Source organism: Bombus fervidus, chromosome 15 (genome assembly GCF_041682495.2).
Source record: "Bombus fervidus isolate BK054 chromosome 15, iyBomFerv1, whole genome shotgun sequence".
Classification (NCBI taxonomy): domain Eukaryota; kingdom Metazoa; phylum Arthropoda; class Insecta; order Hymenoptera; family Apidae; genus Bombus; species Bombus fervidus.
This window is the reverse complement of record NC_091531.1, coordinates 9,078,389-9,098,057: the sequence shown is the minus strand read 5'-3', so window position 1 is coordinate 9,098,057 and position 19,669 is coordinate 9,078,389. Positions and strand designations below refer to the sequence as shown.

The window sequence follows — 19,669 nt, the reverse complement described above, 5'->3', positions numbered from 1 at the left end:
AATCATCGTCGAACGTGCCGTTTACCGGCGATGTATGGCTCCGTTCACGTCTTTCAGTTTATCGCTCCTTGCCTACAGGTCTTTTTGCAGCGATTTTTAGGTTACGATAACTTGGGTGCTTCTGAAACAACCTGTAGATACACTTGTTGCGTTTGTGAATAGATTATAGAAATTGGTTTCTCAATTTATGGAATTGCGGTGACAAGATTTTATGGAATTTTTTCCATGTATTTGGAGGAAATTTGAGGGAAAAGTTTTGAGACAACCTGTAGGTACACTTGTTGCTTTTGAGGTTAGGTTATTACCCGCGAAGTATCCTTGAGTTTATCCAAGTATATGGGTATTGTGTAACATAGTAATATTTTTATCATGGGAGTGCATGCAGCTTTTCTCGATAGGTTATTGAAGTTTGATGGATAAGTTCTGAAAGAGCCTATAGTTGTACGCACAGCAGATTTTGTCAAAGTTGGAGTTCGCTGGAGAGGTTTTGGGACAGTCTGTAGGTACACTTGTTGCATATCAGATAAGGATTCGAAAATGTTTGTGAAATAAAATGTTACAGTTCTCTGTAACTTCAGTGTAACGTAACATAACAAATATTCTACTGAACCAAAAATAATGAAATTACTATAGTAGGATCCAAAAATACATTTCATTCGATTTCATTCAATGAAAATGAACCAAACGCGATACTTTTCAAATTATGGACTACGTAATTAATTATCGTGTAAGGATTTATCATGCTTAAAGCAAAACAAGTAAACTCTCCTAAATCAGGAATAATCGAATTACAGGAAATGGGATCTTGCGCGCTCTTTCAGGTGGTTCACAGAGCCGGAAGCCGATCGCTAGCCAATATTATTTTTCATAAATCTCTCCGGGGCATATTTACGCGGCACCAGCTTCTCTAATCTCTTCCTCGTGGCCGTTGTTTGTTATCATTATTCCGTCTCGGGGCGGCTAGTTTTTGCACGTGCCACCCCCTTCGCGAGATTTATTTCGCTGTTTACAATTAGTTTCTGAGCCTGGCCTGAAAATGCATCGCGATGCCACGACGCGCGGCCCGTCCTCCGTGATTTAACAAGCCGCGTTCCCAACGATGCTTTCCTGGGCGAGCTTAAACGGGAATTTATGGCGCGGCTGCCTGTCGAAACAGAAACGCGGCCAGTGCGGTGATATCGTGAGAAGAAAAAAAAGAATATCACTGTAGTGTAACGTAGAAGGATAGTGGATAAGGAACTCGTTTAGGTATTGTTACGAATAGTGATCGTAGAGTTTGATTTATTTTATGCAATTGGAAAGTCTCGCTGCTTGGATTATTCGCTTCTTCGAATCCTACAGGATGTTTCAGAAGAGGTGGATATGTATCGAAGCTTTGAAGTTTTTCTGAGAAATAACAGATATATATTTCAGGGTTTGTTTAATTCAAATATAACAAGGTATACTTATTCCTATAAACTATATGAAATTGTAATAAATTTTAGAAGCGAACAGTCCACGTTCCTACTTCTTGTACAAGGTGTTTTATAAAATGTGGGACCTATTTGAGGACTGGGCACGGGATACTAAAGCAATGAAAAATGACAATGTTCCAAAGTTGTAGCCACATTTGTGTTACGATGATCTGCGACGGCTTATTTTCATAGAAATTGTTCACGTGCTATGAAACGCCCTGTATAATGAGCGTAATCTGCCCAAAAAACGAGCACCTGTTGTCACCATCAAAACGGTAGTTTCCCCTTTAAAATTAAAATCTGCTAAAAAAGAAAATACGAAAGAGCATCGTTCTAACTGCTTTCAACGTGCCCAATTAGTCCCCATCCTAATTCACAAGAAGTAATATAATATAATAACTGTCGGTAACTGAACAATAACCGAACCATAGTCGTCTCATGTCGATTCCAGCTTATCTTCCACGGTCTTCCCTGTCCTGGACTCGTTTGTTTCGATATTACTGCGTGGAGGGTTGCGATCAGCGAGCCTGCGGCTGCGGCTGCGGATATCTGCCGGATATCGCGTGAGCCACGCTCCACGGAGCACGCTGTTTGATGCATCTTCGTCACGAAGATAGTTAGCTAGGGCCAGAAGAAAGGCATTCGTAGGGTTAGTGGAGTGAACGTCGATGATGGGAAATGAAGGTACAGAATGGAGAATAAGAAGAGATAAAGGGGTACGCTGCGCGCTGGTAAATTGCTCTTGTTACGATGGTGCGTGGATCTTTTCTTTTTGGTGGATATCGTACTAAATATTATGCGATGAGCTGATGAACAATAACAAGTATCAAATTTGTCACGTAACGAATACCGAATGTAAGAAACAACGAATATTAAATCTATCAAACAACGAATATCGAATGTAAGATATGAAATATTAATTACATCAGACCCACAAATATCAAATACAAGAGATATCGAATTTTGCCTGAACGAGGTATAAACTTGAGTAACGAACTTTCCTCCTCGAAGAGTAATCTTCGGTAATCCCATAAAACGACCTATAAAATAATCCTAACCTAACAAATCCACCAACTAAAAAGGAATGAAATAATTTAACCTGAAATAAAACCTAACCTAAAAGAACCACCAGAATCCACATACCAACATTGAACAATAAAATCTCCAATTAAAAAGAGAACTACGAGGGAAGAAGAGAACGGAGAAAATGGAAGAACTTGGCGAAGAGGAGCATCTGGAGGAAATACGAGACCAGAGGAGAGGAAAACAGATGGAACGATGAGTTGCAGAAGGGTGGAAGGCCCTCAGGTGGAAAGGGTGCACGTCAAATTGGCCGCATAAGCGTGCTCCTTTCATTGAATCGTCTAACGACCAGACATAAATTAGATTGGAAACTGGAGATGCCACGGGAAAAGAGCCGTGGACGATTTTCTGCATCTGGTAACCTCCTTAAGGCCCGCTGGAACGACGACAATATGTGACTGGGGTAGAGCAAGGGAGGGGGAATTTTATTTCATTTTTGGCTGACGTTTTTCGATTGAATTCGCCCACCATTTTTACCTCCGTTTTTACGAGGCTCCCGCGAGCAAAAAAAAAAAAAATTATTGGAATCGTTGTTGCTACGATCGGGAGTGGTTTCTTTATGGGAATTGCTTGTTCGAAAGAGCGTTATCAAGGGGAAGAAATTTTACTCGTGCGGTTTATTCGCGTTTTATCACGGTACTAATTTTCGAATCTTTTTCCCAGACATTCGAAGGTAAATAAAGATTGGATGCGAGTTCGGAGGATTGTAATTTCGAGTTTTCCAATATTCACAATCTTTTTTAAAGATTTCTATTCCATCGTTCGATCGATATACATCGCGACATTTAAGGAAAGTTTAAAGATAAAATATTTCTTTTAAGAGATTCGAAGCTAAGTAAAAATCCCTACATGAATTTTGAGGTCGCAGATTCGAGTCTTTCAACGATTCAAATTCCTTTCTCCTTCCTGGAGATTTTTTGTCTTTCTCCAGTAATCTGCCTTGAATTTTTTAATCTGCATGCCAAGTTTGATTACCGAGTCGAATAAGGGATGAAGTCACCGGGGGAGTTTGTGGATTGTAATTTCCGGTGGTTGAAACTTCGTTGTTAACGCGAGCTATTCGAAATAACCGAGTTAATTAATTAAAGCAAAGTATTATTAATTGCCGTGCTCGGGATTCGCAGAAAAATCTCGTCGAAAGTAATTTCCTCCTTTCTTCTTCCGAATTATTTCGAATTACTTTAATTGACTGACTTAACTGATTAAAATGTTCCAGAATAATTATTCCATGTTTTCCATTCACTCAATTCGCGTAGAAAAAATTTCTTTATCGAAGATAACCTCAAAATTGAATATTGGAACAGTTAAAATCAATATGGCTGCCGATGATACGCGCAAATTTTTGGAATCCGGTAGTATCGAAGGCCTCAGGAGGCGAAAAGCGCAAAATGTAGTCACGAAAGGTAGCGAAAACGGGATTATATCCCGTTACACTCGTGCTTGGTACTCGAGGAGAGGCTTGAAAATGTACACAAGCCCGTAAGAAGCCGCCATTGCACCCTGGGGAGTGGTAACACCGTTCGAGACTTACCTAGATACACTCTAGGAAGCTAGAATGTAAATGGCCGTCTTGGCAACTCGATTAATTAAATTGACTTTTCTTCCTGCGTCCTCCACTTCTTCGTGTTTACGCTTTATTCCAGACGAATTCTTAAAAAAATCGTCCGTTTTAATGATTACGTAGTAAAAATTACGAATATCCTTCGGTATATCGATGTATTCTACGATGAAAATTAATATTAACAATAATGTTAATTAAATTAGTAGAAAAGACATTTTTAAGCTACACAATTTGCATCAAATTGTATTTCACATATAATATAATTTTATTTAAAAAGAGTTACCTCACGATCAAATTTAAAATAACCTAATTTTTCTATACAATATATTTTCAAAAAATTCAAATTTTCTATTGACGTTTAGAGATATTTAATATTTCATATAGAAGAGAGATCAACAAAGTTGTGACCAGCAACGCAATTTTTATTCGATATCAAATATTTAGAACAATTTCGTAGGAAACCTCATAAATGGAATTTATTCCCCGGAATAATCCTACGCGAATCTAGGTTATCGAGCCATAAAACGAAACCGAAAACCCGTCACCAATATCGCATTGGTGAAACAGCTCTCGAAGAGCGATTCGCAAATTCCGTATTCCCCTGGCTGCTACTCAACGAGCGAAACTCAATAAAAGGTGAGAAGAAATCAATGGACCGCGATCATCATCCGAAACCCGTTTTCCTAACATACGCACGGAAGTATAGTGGACGAACCGGAAGGCGATCTGTCGCCATGACAATAATCCACGGGAACGCGGCCGTACGAACGAAGTCGGGAATATAAAGCCGAAAATCCGGGACGTGTTCTCGATCGCGAGCCACCAGTTTCATGTGCTACTGGGTACCGATACGCGCCACTTTATGTCCGTTTTCATGGTGCTGCCGGTCGTAAGGAAAATGCAGTTACTCGCAAGCCGAGAGTACCTAACGCCCTCTTCTTCGCCTCTGTAACAAAGTGAACGCGTTTGATGAAGCTTTGAATAAAACAACTGAAAGAGGATACTCTTTGGGTATTGCGCGAATGAACGTTGCCAGCTTTGCAGAGTTTTGAGAAACAGAGCTGAAGGAATTTGTAGTTTTGCCTGGCAGAAATATGGGTAAAGGCCGGATTTTTGGTACATTGCTTTCATTAAAATGGCTTATTTATGGAAATTTGTTAATTCTTTAATTAACGTAAGATCAGCTTACATTAATCAAAGTTTTAAGTTGGCTTAACGATAAAGTTGCTTATAACAAGGCTCGTCTTTAAATAATCTCTCTGGACTTTATAATATGTTACAACATACGTAATATATTATAACATATTAAATATTAAATAATTCAATTTGATCCTTTTAATCATTTCCAAGCTTCTCCTCCGCCGATTTTAACTTCTTCGTATTTAAACAAAGGCACGGAATAAACAAGAGCAGAATCAAACGCATGTCTCGCGTTATGAACTCGCTGCAAGTACAGATTTCACCGTTTCGTCGTAAAAGAGGGGACCGAGCCGTAAAGGGATTACGCTTAAAGTTAACGCAACCCCGTTAAGAAACGTCCTGATAAAATAAAATCTTAATCCTGGCCCGACCACGGAAGTAGCCTGAGATTTAAGATCCTTTACCCTTGTTTTCCACCTCTGGCCATTCGCTTCTTTCCTCTCTTCATCCCTACCCCCGATTTCTCCCCCCGTTGTCGTCCACCGCCGGCTTTTACGGCTTACTGGCTCGATTATTATACGTGTCTCGTTTTCATGAAACAACCCCTTCCCCCCGCCATTTACAGATTCGTGGCCTCCAGGGTTATATTAACTTGTAATTTTATTACGGCGATATTGTGCGCGCCACTGGTACTCGAGCTTTGTTTCCAGTTTCCCTTTTTTTAATTTCCTCCTGCGAGTTGGTAAATTTCACCTGCGTCTCCTCCTCCCCCCCTACTTTGAATAGGGGTTGCTTTAGCCAGCAGAAAGATTCTAGTCAAGTTATTAGGACAGGAAAATTGTATTTAAGATAAGTTGTTAGGTAGTTATTAGGCAGAGTACAATTCTGGATTTCTAATTTTATATTCTGTATGCTTTTGACAATAATTGTTTTTTTTTAATCATTTTTCAAATGAAAAAATATAAAATCCCGTTAAATGGGCAGTATGAATTGTTCATTAAAAAATTGGATCCACAGAAAAATCTGTTTCTCTTGATATTTCGATAATATTATATTACTATTATACCGTTAGGAGTATATTAATCATGTTATAGTTGTATTATATTGTAATGTTAATTAATGTAATAATACATCGTAATATATATTCGTGTCATACTGACCAAAGATTTGTTTCTTTTGCAGCACGAATGGCTATGTGTGCTTGATGTTTCACAGAAGGGATAGCCACATAATAGAATTGCAACTGTCGGAATGGAGCCAGCAGCCCGACGACGTGTGCAACTCGAGTACGTTCAACTCCCACTCGACGCCGTACACGACGTTCATTAGTAAGTCAATTACGATCATTTATTAACACTCAGCCGTGTGAACGCCTCCCGACGTTTACTCGCGTTGACTGCCGCTATTTTCTACACTTTCTTTACAAATAACTTGCCGTACAATTACAATGTTTCTCCTATTTGTTACCATTTTCTTAGTACGAGTCTTCGCAAGCGACGATACAATTCAAAAACCTTGAAGAAATTTTGGAAATTTATACTATACGATCATTATCTGGGCTTAATTTTTTAAATCTTCTTCTAATCAAATATTTCAAGTAGTTCAAACTTCGATAGAGGTTGGATGACTTTCTATTGGAAAGTACTCAAAAACTTTCCAATGATTATGTAGTACAGAGGAAACGTTCGTTCGTTCATTAACGTGAAAGTTCTCCTCGAATTTTTTACACTTTTTCTTTTGTGAAAAAGACGGACCTGTTGATTTTTTCCGAGAAATCGAAATTTCTATTTATCGACGAGAGCCTAGTTCCTCCTAATTGACAGATCGAACAGGATATTAATTACGGCTGCGACTTCGGACACGGGAAAACGCGTTGCTCACGGTCGCAGTTTCTCGTTTTGCTGAGCTTGAAAAATAAAAACGCCGACTGTTAGAATTAAAAGTGATATTTCACTGTCGAAACTTGCTAGAGAAAAAATAATAAAACAAAAGACAAAATAAAAAAAAAAGGGTACAAAGGATAGACAAAAAAAGGGGAGGAGAGGAATAGAAACAAAAGGGAACTAGAAAGGATATAAAATATGACAGTAAGCGCGGGAAGATATCGCATTCCCAATGGAGCACTCTTGAAACACGATGAAATTATTTCGCGAGAATTCGTGCTATTCCCCTCCTATCCTTTACACGTGTATCGATAAATAACGTCTTAACAATGGCTGGCCACGTTTCCGGCCAGGATAAATGTCCCTCTTCTACTGAAATTGCTAAATAAGCGCCCGGTTTTACAAAGAAAGACAAATTTGGTATTTCCCAATTTTTTATTGTAGTTTTATTGGGGTTTTGTAATATCGGGGAATTTGATTTAACACGCGCTACATGTATTTTTATTGTTCCTATTATTTACTTTTGAAAATTTCCATTTTATTGTTATCGTAAAATTGGGAATTTTCATTCGTAACCTAAGCACATTTCAATTAGACAAAATCTAACTCTAGCCAAGCGTAATGAAATTCCCTGTGCCTAATTGTTAACAACTTTGGTTTAAAACAATAGACGATGCGAATAGAAGAAAAGTATTATTAGAATATTGAATGTTATAGAAAAGTTGATACGAATGAAATTTTAGATGTAACGTTAAAGCTCGTCTAAATAGATCCGAAATTCCCTAGCTACAATTTCTGATTTTCCATTTGAACAATAAATAGATCAGACTTAATAAGAGTGGTGTGTAAAATTCGAAGGACAAACGAAGGTAAACACGATGGAGGTGTAATTTCGGGCGGAGGTCTAGACGTGGGTTGAATGGCGTCACGATAAATTCCGCGTCCTTGGAAACGACCCCTGTCTTCGTCAGTGTTATAGAATCGCGTAATCGGCTTAAACAGAAACTGTGCTGCCTTCCGTCGAGGGTTGAGTTTACGACGGATTCGGCATATGATCCTTTTGCACGATCGTAAAGGAGTCGCTGGCGAATCGATTGTTAAGCTACCATCGTTCGCAACTTCCTCTTTGTGCCAACCGCGTTTTCGTCTCGACGATGTTTGCGTCTACGTCCCCATTCTTCTACGCGGAGACGATTTTAGGAACTATCTTGGCTGATTCCGCCGGAAATGAATGAATCAGTTTCTATACTTCAACTTGTTTTCCAAGTTAGGTGGCCAAATATTTCTGCCGTTGTAAGCACAATATTTTCCTCGACATAATCTGACCTCGAATAAAGTAAATAAATTCGGTTCGTGTATTCTAATTAATCTGGCAAACATAAATGCCAGCCACAAGAATAGCGAATAGAGTAAAATTGATTGGAACAATTTGCGTATGTTGTTCGGTTGAGTAACAAGTCGGTAAGATAAATCGGTTAACGTAACAAACAGAAATGGCAGCTGCAAGAAGCAGAAAATTGAAATCGATAAATTTTTTCCAGCACCAGACCCAATTACCAAGCAGTGCCCTAACCTTGGTCGCTACAAGATCGTGTCTGTGCTACACAATCACAATGGTGACAAAGCGGAGGACATATTGGGCGTGGATGGTGAACCAATGGTCAACGCTGCTGAGGTTCAAGATGTCAGGGTCACGTCGACGCCTTATCCAGGACGGTGTCGCTATCGACTGGATATCGGTTGCAAGACGCCGGATCGTATGGAGTTTGCTACATCGTGCAACGACGAAACTCCACCAGGTAAGATCTCTTGGTATAATTTTCTTCTTTATAAGAAAAATTTGCTATTTTCTAAAGAAAATTTATTTTTGACGACCGTTGAGTTTCTATCGATCTTCGTTGACTTTTATGAATTTCTATTGATCTTTATCGCTCTTCGTGAATTTCTAGTGGTCTTCTGCTTGATCTTTAGTTCGTTTAATAAAGATTAGATTAGATTTTGATTCAGTTTATGCCAGGTTTGAATTAAATTTGGATTCAATTTATGTTATGTTTGGATTAGCCCTGGGTTCAATTTAGGTTATGTTTGGATTAACTTTGGGTTCAATTTATGTTATGTTTGAACTAGATTTGGGTTCCATTTTAGATTCGGTTCAGCTTAAATTTGGATTCAGTTTAAGTCACGCTTGGTTCCAGTCAAAAATTCCAGCACGTATCTCTATATGCAGCCACACAACTCAAAATCATTTATACACGTACATTCTAAATACTTTCTAGACAGAACATGTGTAAATTACGAACAGAACATGTACAAATTCATATTCTCACAGATGTAATTAAAAAACTGGATCTTGAATAAAAAATTGTTGTATCAACTCAATGTCATAAAGAGTACTATATTCTGGATATTTTATATACTTTTCCATATCATGCGCGTCCTGCACATTTTGGCATGACCGTAATTCGCTGTCTGCTCGTTACAATGTTCTCGAAAGGTGTATCAGGGAGTCAGCAACTTCTCTTTCTTCAAAAACTACGAAAGAAACATCCCTTACAGGCGCTCACATCTCTATTGACATCCGTCTTACCTGTATCTTGCACCGGAGAATCGACTGTGCTCGCAGGGAGCATCGCCATGGGGGGTCGAGTGAATCCTCGTAGGATGGAGGCAGCTTCAACAGGAACATCTTATCGGATTACCCGCACCAGGGCCGAGTTATCCCCCCATCGTGAAGAGACGCGTCTTCGTCGCTTCCCCATTTACCTCGAGCCTCTTCCGTCCCTTCTTCGCCCTTCGAAGGGGTGAAGTTATCGCAAGTGGCGATAGTTAGTTTGCGGAGAAGTCAGCGGCGTGACGGTTGCCGTGGCTCCACGCTTGCTTATGTGCAAAGTTTGTAGCTTTATTCGGCTGTACGTGTTTATGGCGCGTGCCTGTGCGCGCGGATCCGCTCGCGTTGAAAGATAGATGCAGCGCCAAGCTTCGAGGCTTCCGGGGCTCTGGCTGGGCTCGGTTAGAGATAGGGCCGACTGGCTGCACGACTTTTCAGGAATAGTCGCGGAGAAAGCTTGTCGTTGCTTGGCTCGAGCGATGATAGACCGATTCTATCGAACCAATGAGTTTTGAGGTTAAGGGGTTTTGAGAGTTTGAGGTTAGGAATAATAAATGGAGTTTGAAATAGAACCGACCGTTCAGGAATAGCTACGGAGAGAACCTGTCACTGCCTGCTTCCAACAATAATGGTCCGATTTTATCGAATTAATGAATTTCGAGATTAGGGGCTTTTGAGAGTTTGAGTTAGGGAACAGGAGATTATTGTGGGATCTGTTATTTGATGACATGTAAGGGGAAGGGCTCGTGAGTTACTTTGAATAGTTATATTGAGAGAAGCATGTCTTGGAGCTAGTTCTTGAAGGATTGTTTAGGGACATCTAAAATTCCCTAGCTAATTGCTACCTTTGGAGTAGCACAATGGATGGAACAGATGTAATACCACTGTTGTGGTAATGTTAGGTTGCAGGAAGATTTCTATTCATGAAATGTTAAATGAAACCGTAGGTGTTGTTTAGATAGACTGAAAGTTCTCTACATAAAATATTATGTTAGAGAAGAGTTTTACGATAGATCATAGCTTGACCGAATAGTTAGATTTCATTTGATAACGTTCTCAGATTGGTTCTATTTTATCATAGTGATTTTGATTCGTTTTAATTGGGTTTTAATTGGTTATTGTAAATATACAATACAAAACGCAAGTTTCTAGATGTCAACTATCACACCATAACCAAATAAAATATTCCAAACAGCGAATCTTGACAAGATTCTAATCCCAACACGGACAAATACTACGTTGGAAATGGATGTAATTAACGATCGTTACCAGAAGCCTGGCTGGAGACGTTTCGAGATGTTCTCTCTGGGTCTGGGAGCTAAGATCGCTGTTTGTACGAAGTCTTAATGACCAATTCGCGTTCCGCGTCTACAGAGGGGTGGTGCTGCAGCCTGGAACGCAATCCCCTTGTCGACAGTCGTAAGATACGAGGCTCGACCGGCTAAATCCTCGGTTATGTCAACGCTCTGCTCCATGCTAAAATAATTCCTGATACCGAAACGTCACTGCAACTCTCTCTTCCTTTCACGAATCCTCGTGTTTTTGTGGATTAAGAATCACGATACGAACCTAATATCATCTGCAATATCTTTTGATCGTAATTTTTCATCTTCTTTGAGAGTTTGTCTAGTGGAAGATACATTTTCAGATCGAAGATTGATATTCTTGCGGGTAGAAACAGATCCGAGTTCGATTAGGTTTTAGTTTAGGTTCCAGAAACTTGGGAGATCAGCTCTAGCTTGTAATGTGCTAGTTTCGCAATTAGAGAACTGTGGTGTAGTAGAGAGTCAATCCGTCTGGTGTATACTATCGATGGGAAGTTTGGCAGCAGTGTGATTATTGAAGCAGAGGTAAAAAGATGAAGTGGGGGAAGTTAGGATGAAGCGAAATACTTGAGATTTAATCATCCGTGAAAGTTCAGAAAGCGATACCAACAAGTTTTTCTTACATGTACTTTAAAAATAGTTGTTAGGAATCGCAATTTTGCAAAATTAAATTCTGTATTGTTTAATACTGCTACGCTTTTCGTTAGAATCATTTACTCGTTATTTATCACCACATAATCGTGGAAAAAGATCGCAATTCATTTCTGTCTTACAATAGATAATTCGTTACCTTAATATTACTTGTTATTGTACTCATTTCAATGCTATACCAGCATATTAATCATCTGAAAGCAATAACATTCACTCCAAGTCAAATTAGTATAAACCCAGAGCCCTAAGGTAAGATTAAAAGATTGCAGTTTTCTTTGCTCTGTGACACGAATCCACATCGTCCCTGCTGATTTTAATTAATATCCTCAGAAGCGGTAAGGTCTCCCCTTTGAAATGCTTTTTGAATCGTGTCGATACGACGCTCCGTTCCTGAGATATCATCGTGTAAATAGAAGAGTAATTTTTTAATATTTCGCTATCTCCATCTTTATCACACTCAGCCACTGACCTTTCCCTTTCCCACCACGCGTGGTCTGGTCAGTGAGAGACATTGAGTCAGCAATGTTTTTTATCATTCCTAGCATCAAGGTATGCAGTTGCTCGGAATGAAGTGAATCACCAAAGCTACCAGGCACCGCCATCTTCTATTTTAAGCGCTCGAACTTTCAAGCCTTGTATCTCGCGAACGAATTGAGCTATCGACTTCAAACAAAGTACGTTTTCAAGAACGCGTTATACTCTATCTCTCCGGGATACTTTTCAGAGAAAATTCCAGGATTCTGAAGAAAAATAGAGCCAGAGAATACGATAGAATTTCTTTAGATAAGGAACCTTAGTTTTGGTGGATTATTTTCTAGAATCTTTGCTAAGATTATCAAATATTTTGGAGAAAAGTAACGTCAGTTGTGTAAGGATATGTTTATCGAATAAATTCAAGAAAATATAATTTGTTGGTGTGTTTAAGTTTGAAATGAAATATTTCGGTAAATAATAGGAGTTGATTCTAATGGCTAGGATAAATTATACGGCAACTTGGCAACGAGTGAAGTTGGAAGAAAATTGAAGAGGAAAATTGTACACTGTTTAACAAACTTTATCACAACTTATATCGTAACTTTATCCAGAAATATTTTGATACATTAAAAAACGTACGATATATATATTAAGTGAAACTATGTGCTGTTCTAGGAATAAATGAAATAAAAATTCAATGAAACTTTTTTCAAAATGTTTCTCCAAGATTACTTAACATCCTAAACATATTTGATTGTCATTTTACATCCTTTATTCTTCATAAATTTTCATGCTAGAAGATTGTATACTCTGTAGGATATTTGTTCTTAAGAAAAAGGAGCAGGAGAAACAATTTTTGAAAGTCGTTTAAATGCAAAGAAGCAATCGAACAGAGAATTTATCGGCATTTGCGGATCAGAGATGGGCACGGAGACTGACGTCTCCGATTTTTATCCCTTTTGAAAGCATATTTGGTGAAAGGCGTAGCTCCTTTCTGTCGCTGAATTTTCCCGTTGTTTATTTCCGTTTTCAGCCGACGCGAACTGTCGCGCGGACGCTGTAAATTCTCATCTTTCTATCTTGCAGCCTCGATAAGGTATCGGGCCGAGACAACACGCCAGATATCGACGTGTCGAAGCGATTTACGGCTTTCGTTTATTTCGTCCCCGTTCGCGCCTTCCTCGAAAACTCCAAACACACAGAGAAACTCGACCTTTTCTCTTCTCTAAAAGCCGCGTCTCCCTGTCGAACATCCTACATTCAACGACCATTTTTCAAGGATTACTTCGAAACGATTCAGCCTTGAACACGTCCAAGTTAATTCGAAGTCGTATGAAACAATTTTAGATACTTTGTCAATTTCTAGAAATATATCTTTATTGTTACGCGATAGAAAAATATTTCAAGAGTTTTAGTCATTGAAGAATATTAAGTTGAATAATAAGTTCAATCCTGTTTTCTTGCAACAACACATCGAGTGTTGGCATTTTTATATGACATTTATTTATATAATCAAAATATATCTTAATTATTATATTTCTCTATAATTTTTTATGGAAAATATTCGAATACGTGTAGTTTTACAATTTTTAAACAATTTGTGTAACATTCTTTGAGATGTAGACATTAGTGAGAAGTGAATGAGCTTATTAAACCAGTAAACTATATTAAAATTTTATTGGTGAATCGATATCAAACCATTATCAGTAACCAATTAACTGTTGCAATTATGAGGCTACTCAACATAGAATTTGTCTTCAACCCATTCAGAAAACCACCACCTATCATTAAACCTTACGAAACATAATATGTTGAATTTCAGAAAAAAATAAAAATGGATTACATTAAAATTATTATCGATAATCAATTTCCCATAACAATTATCAAACGATACGTTGCAAGTTTGTCTTTAACCTATTCGAAGAATAATCGGTCGCTATTAAACACGACGAAATATACAATTTCTTGGGGCCACCGTGCCTGCCTGAACGAATATAGAGGCTCGAGTACCGTAAAAATTTAATAATCGAAGGAATTCTAATTGCGCATAGTTGATCATAATTGAACGGTCTTAGCCAGCGTTAGTCGTCGTGGATAATTTAATTCCCTTTTCACGAACGTTAAACCTGCTCCTTCTTTTACGGTGGCTCGTTTCAATCGCTCCCATTTTTACCTTTCCCCTTTCACCTTCCCCAGCTCATTCCACCTTCCCTCGCTCTCCGTTTAGTCGAGCTTGTAACTCGGTCGTGAAACGACCCTTAAGGTGAACGAAATCGAACACTTAAAATCGTTGCATGGGTGATTACCCATTCAGTACTTTCGTTAGAACGATAAACGTTCCTCCGTTGCTACTAGAATCCTTTCTTTCCCTCTTACTCTCCTTTAACAGTTCGAAACCGATAAACTACTCGGAAATCGTGCTTTTATACTTCGATTCTCGATAATGAGGTCACATTACCGGCTGACGTAATATTTCCATGCTATAACCATTCGCCCGATCGTTTTTTATATTCCACTTTCATCGTTTTGTCCTGTTCTTCGATTGCTCCAAGCATAATTAAATATTATGGCACAGCGTGTTTCCTTGACGGAGGGATTCATGCAGCCAATAATGATGTCTTTGTGGTTTGATGTTGCGGTTCAAACGGTTTGCAGTTTTATGCGTTCTATAGGATTTCTAGAAATTGTATTACTATTTATTATTGCGTAGTTTAAACTCTAATCTAATCTAAGCTTCAAATTTTATAGCAAATTAATCTCTATACACGCTAGCAGAGCGTATTTAAATTTAAAAACGTGAAAGTTTTTATTTTCCAGTGACTCTAACGTTAATTATTATTCACAGTTGAAGATTTAATGTTAAAGAAGCGTATTTCATTCTCGGTATATAATTAAATAATGTTCTGAAATAACTTTGTCAATGAACTAGCTACTCAATTTCAACTGGAGATTTAAAAATGATAAAATATCTAATTTGTAAATAGAAAAGAATTAAATAGTATCTCGAACAAAGTTAACGTTACCTATAGAATATTCTTGACTAATGTTTGAAATAATAATAATTTTGGAATTAATCGTTTGAACGTTAATTATCTATACAATGATAACAAGTAGTATGCGAGTGAAAAATGAATTGTTTCAGAATATTCGTGCCATGGAACTTGGATCGAGAACGACACAGCCTATTTGGTGGCGAGCACCGAGAAAGGAAGATACTGTCTCGTTTACAGTGCTTCTGCAGCGGCGACAGGAAGTCGCGAGCTCTCGGTGACGGGCCATCTTGCTTCCTGTCCGAGGGCTTCTCATCGTCATGTAGTTTCATGGCAGGTCAACCTCACGTCGTATGGTAAGCATTATCACCCATGTTCCTTATTATCACGTCGCAAATTTCCATTAGGACATCAAGTGTATCGTAGCTTCAAGGAAATTAGGAAGGCAGGAACGCGTGAAATTAGAAAATTTAATACGTAAATAATGAAGAAATTGAACAATTATAATCTTGGAAAGTTAGTCGACCCGAAGTACGGAAAGAAAGTTGGTTAACTTGGAAAATTAAGAAACGAAATATACGAAACATTGGAAAACTGGAAAATTAAAAGATTGCAAGCTTCGGAACTTAGGAAGTTATATTCACGAAAAATTAAACAATTTGAAAATTGGAAATTTGAGAAATTATAAAGATTTTGGAAACTACAGAAAGTTAAATGCATCATAAATACTAAAAAAAAAAAATATATAAATTCGAAACGTATTGGGAAATTAGGAAAAATTGAAAGATCGGAAAATAAGGGAATTGAATATCTGTCATGGCGACTGGAAGTTGCGAACATTCAGTGACGGGTTCATCTTGTTTCCTGTCCGAGGACCTCTCATGGTCGTGCAGTATCGTGGCAGGTCAACCTCACGTCGTACAGTGAGCATTGTCAGCGACGTAGCTGATTATCGCGTCTCAACCATGACACTGATCGTATTGTCCGAATCGCCCGGTCACTCTACGTGCTAATTAAACAGCTGATTCACTTTATCTTTCAAATTGGATCCAATTAAGACAGTATGGATGGGGAGGTAGAGATTCTGGGGAATTAGGGATTTCTAGGGGAAATTAATTGTTCGACAGAATAATAAGATTGGCTGGCAGCTAGAGATATTCGATTATTGAAAAATTGTGAAACTAAAAAATTAAAAACTTGTTATATCAGGGACACAAAAAGGTAAAAAATTGTTAGGTTGAAAAATTAGAAAGTTACAAATACGATTGTAAGAGAATTGGAACGTTCTGGAATCGGGAAAATCTGGAATTGACACTTCAATAAATCAAGCGATAGAGAAATTAGAAGATTAAAAAAAGATTTCTAGTCGAAACGTCAAATAATAAAAAATGCTGAAAATTTTCAATATTTAAAAACTGTACAAATTGAAACAGAAACCGTGGCAGTTGAATCATCGAAAAATAAAACAAAACTGTTAACTATGTAAATAGCTTGAAAAATTGAAAAGCCTAAAACTTCTCTAAAGCTTGAACCAAAAATATTCCATATTTAATCGTTCCAATGCCGCTGTCCGCGCATCAGTACCAACCGAAACTAACCAGAAACAAATTTTTCTAGCGCAATGCGGCGACATCTCGACGGCCACGTCGTGGACCTTCCGGATTTCCGCCTCGGTTTACATCCTGGCAGTGCTGGGCACCTTGTTCGGCAGATACATCGCGAGGTGATACCACTGAGTGAAGGAACTAGGCCACGTGACGGCTGTGTAGTACCAACCTGCTACACAAAACTCGAGTCGTCGGTACAGCAACTACAAACAGCAACAACAAAAAGAAAAAAAATCTCTATATATATAAATATAAATATAAATATATAAATACAAAGTAAAAAAATATATATATAAATACAAAGTATATATATATATATATATTAAGCGGAACGATTTACGAACGAAGGAATGAACACGGAATGCGTGTCGGGAGAAAGTAACCTAAATAATCAAGCATAAATAGCGTGTAAGTGTCCGTGGGTGCGAGTCGTGCAGAGAAGAGGGCGCGACAGAAAAAAAAAAAATGAGATAGGAGAGAGGAGAAAAAGAAGCTTGTTAGAGAACCTAGTCGTTGCTTGGAACATGGCGGATCCTTGGATCAAACCTTCGATGTACATACAGATATGTGTACATGTATATAAAATTCACTTAAGGAAGCTTCGGTTTTATTGGAGTAGTTGCTTCGGAAAGTATTGTCTTCTTTTAAGGGTCAGGGAGAACCGAACCCTTCTGCAAACGAGCATGTTTTCTTTATATGGCCGAATTGGGTGATGGGATCTTGGGAGGTTTTTAAAGCAATTGCTTTTGGCTGAATTTTTGTCTTGCCTCTCCTTTTTAAACTTTCCTTCTTTTATTTGTCTATCTAGTGTTTACTGGACTATCTACCTTCTTTTATTCGTCGATCGATGAAAATGTTGCTAAGCGCGTTACTTTTAGATTATTTTCCTATCCGTAGATGGGTAAAATTATTAATTATTGGATTATTTATATTCTCGTATTTATAAGTAACTTTATTATTGGACGTATTACTATGGCATTATCTACATTCTCTTATTTACAGATTTATCGCAGGCAAGATTAGTATTGGTTCTGTCCACTAGTATAATTTCTTTTTTGAACTACGTAATATTCGAATTTCAATTTATTTCAACTTTTTCAAATTTTCCCAAATGTTTCATTCCGATCGACCTTTCGATTTCCCCGGCAATATCGAAATACACGCGAAACTTTCGAATTCCAGAAATCTCGATTGCTAGATTTCCCAAGCAACCCGATTCCCCGCAATTAACCTCGCTAATTAGGAACCTCCCTGGCCGAACGCAACGTGCAACGCATCGCGCGAATCCAATTTAAAAAAAAAAAAAAAGCACGTACAGCAAAAACGCCGAAAAACGGACAAAAAAGAATTGCAAAAAATCGTAACCGCTAAAAAAAGTCGAAAAAAAAAAAAAAAAAATAACGAGAACTAAAGGGTGCTGGGGCCAATATTGTGTGCGTTCTGAGTGGCGATACTAGCCCACGTGTTTGTGAGTGAGAAAGAACCAGATAGCAAAACGAAGATCTGAGAAGATAAAAAAGAGAAAAACCAAAAAAAAAAACAAAAAAAAACGAAACGAGAGAAAACAGAAAGAAGCGAGTGTGAGAGAGAACGAGAAACTTATGACACTTATTTAGGTCCAGGACGTGTCCGCCATGTTCGAAGTGGTGCGTGCTGTTCTCCAGGTCGAACAGAAAACGTGTATTTGCTCGGAACAGGAACGTTTCAGCTGTAATCGTACGCGTTTTAATTAAAGTTCCACTGCACTCGAGCGAAAAGAGAGAGAGAGAGAGAGAAAGAGAATTTTTCTGACGTATGCGTGGATATGTATGCGTGTGTACGGGTGTAGAAATTTCAAAATAACGAAGAGAAAGGAAAATAGCGAAGAAACAGGTTTTCCGCTGCGCCACGAGTACCAATGGCTCAGAACGATTATTATTATTATTATTACTGCCATTATTACGATTATTGTGTCGTCGTGAGAGCTAGAACGAAGGTGTAAATGTGGACTTCTCTCTTCTTCTGTGGCTTCTTTCGCGTGGTTTTCTTTCAGTTCTTGCCACCCCTCGGCTTTCACTCGTGAATTACCCCTAATGTATGGGTGATTAGGCGACTTTGGATCGTAAGACACGCCGAAAGCTAATGTAACACTGTTACGAGGAGAATACAGGCGGACTGTAGGAATTTTTCGTGATCCGATCTGATCCGATTTACGTGATCCTCTGGTTTACGAATTTCTACCCTTGGTCGACTCTTAAAACGAAAGCGAGTTTGAATGGATCGAATGGATTTTGTGATTTCATTTATTATTAAAATAGATTTAATGAATATATTTATTTTGATTTTTAATCTAGAATTAATTTCTTTAGATACTGGTGCACGGCATTTAAATTTTAGGAGATTTATGTTATTGGATTTACAGTTTGCATTAAATTTATAATTCAATTAATTATATGTATATATATTTATGTAAGTTTCTATTCAAGTATTAAATTTAATTTGCGTTAGATTTAAATTAGACTTAATACCGAATCTATATACCTGATCCGATCAATGGAAATAATGAAAATTGCGAAACCATTGTATTTTATGCAATGTAAAGTGGAGATCGTGAATTTAAGAGTCGATGACAAGGATCATACGAAACTGAGCGAAGCAAAGGTTACTGTACAGTGACTATTCAGTCCATTTTTTGCTTTGGAACAGATTAATTTCTTTCTTGCAAGTCAAGTATTTGATACTTTCTATCGAATCAACGATGTTTATGAGTTATAAGGAGAAATAATGAAAGAAAATTTTTCCTCGTCTTTTACATGTATAATTTGTCATATGGGAGGAACGAAGATAAAAAATTGAAAAATTATAACAAATTATAAAACGAAGACCTGAAAATGTTCAGTCCATAGAAAAAATT

General features: G+C 37.9%; 1 protein-coding gene across 5 annotated transcripts in view; it reads left to right on the top strand.

Annotated features, from left to right (window-relative positions):
• Nucleotides 1–18,549, top strand: part of LOC139995122 (uncharacterized) — a 325,767-nt gene extending 307,218 nt beyond the window's left edge. For all 5 annotated transcript variants that reach the window (XM_072018308.1, XM_072018309.1, XM_072018311.1 and 2 more), the window contains 4 exons: nt 6,421–6,566; nt 8,663–8,920; nt 15,322–15,525; nt 16,787–18,549. In XM_072018308.1, the coding sequence (XP_071874409.1) occupies nt 6,421–6,566; nt 8,663–8,920; nt 15,322–15,525; nt 16,787–16,896 (718 nt within the window). In that variant the 3' untranslated portion in view covers nt 16,897–18,549. The remainder of the gene's footprint in view (nt 1–6,420; nt 6,567–8,662; nt 8,921–15,321; nt 15,526–16,786) is intronic.
• Nucleotides 18,550–19,669: the final 1,120 nt, after the last annotated feature.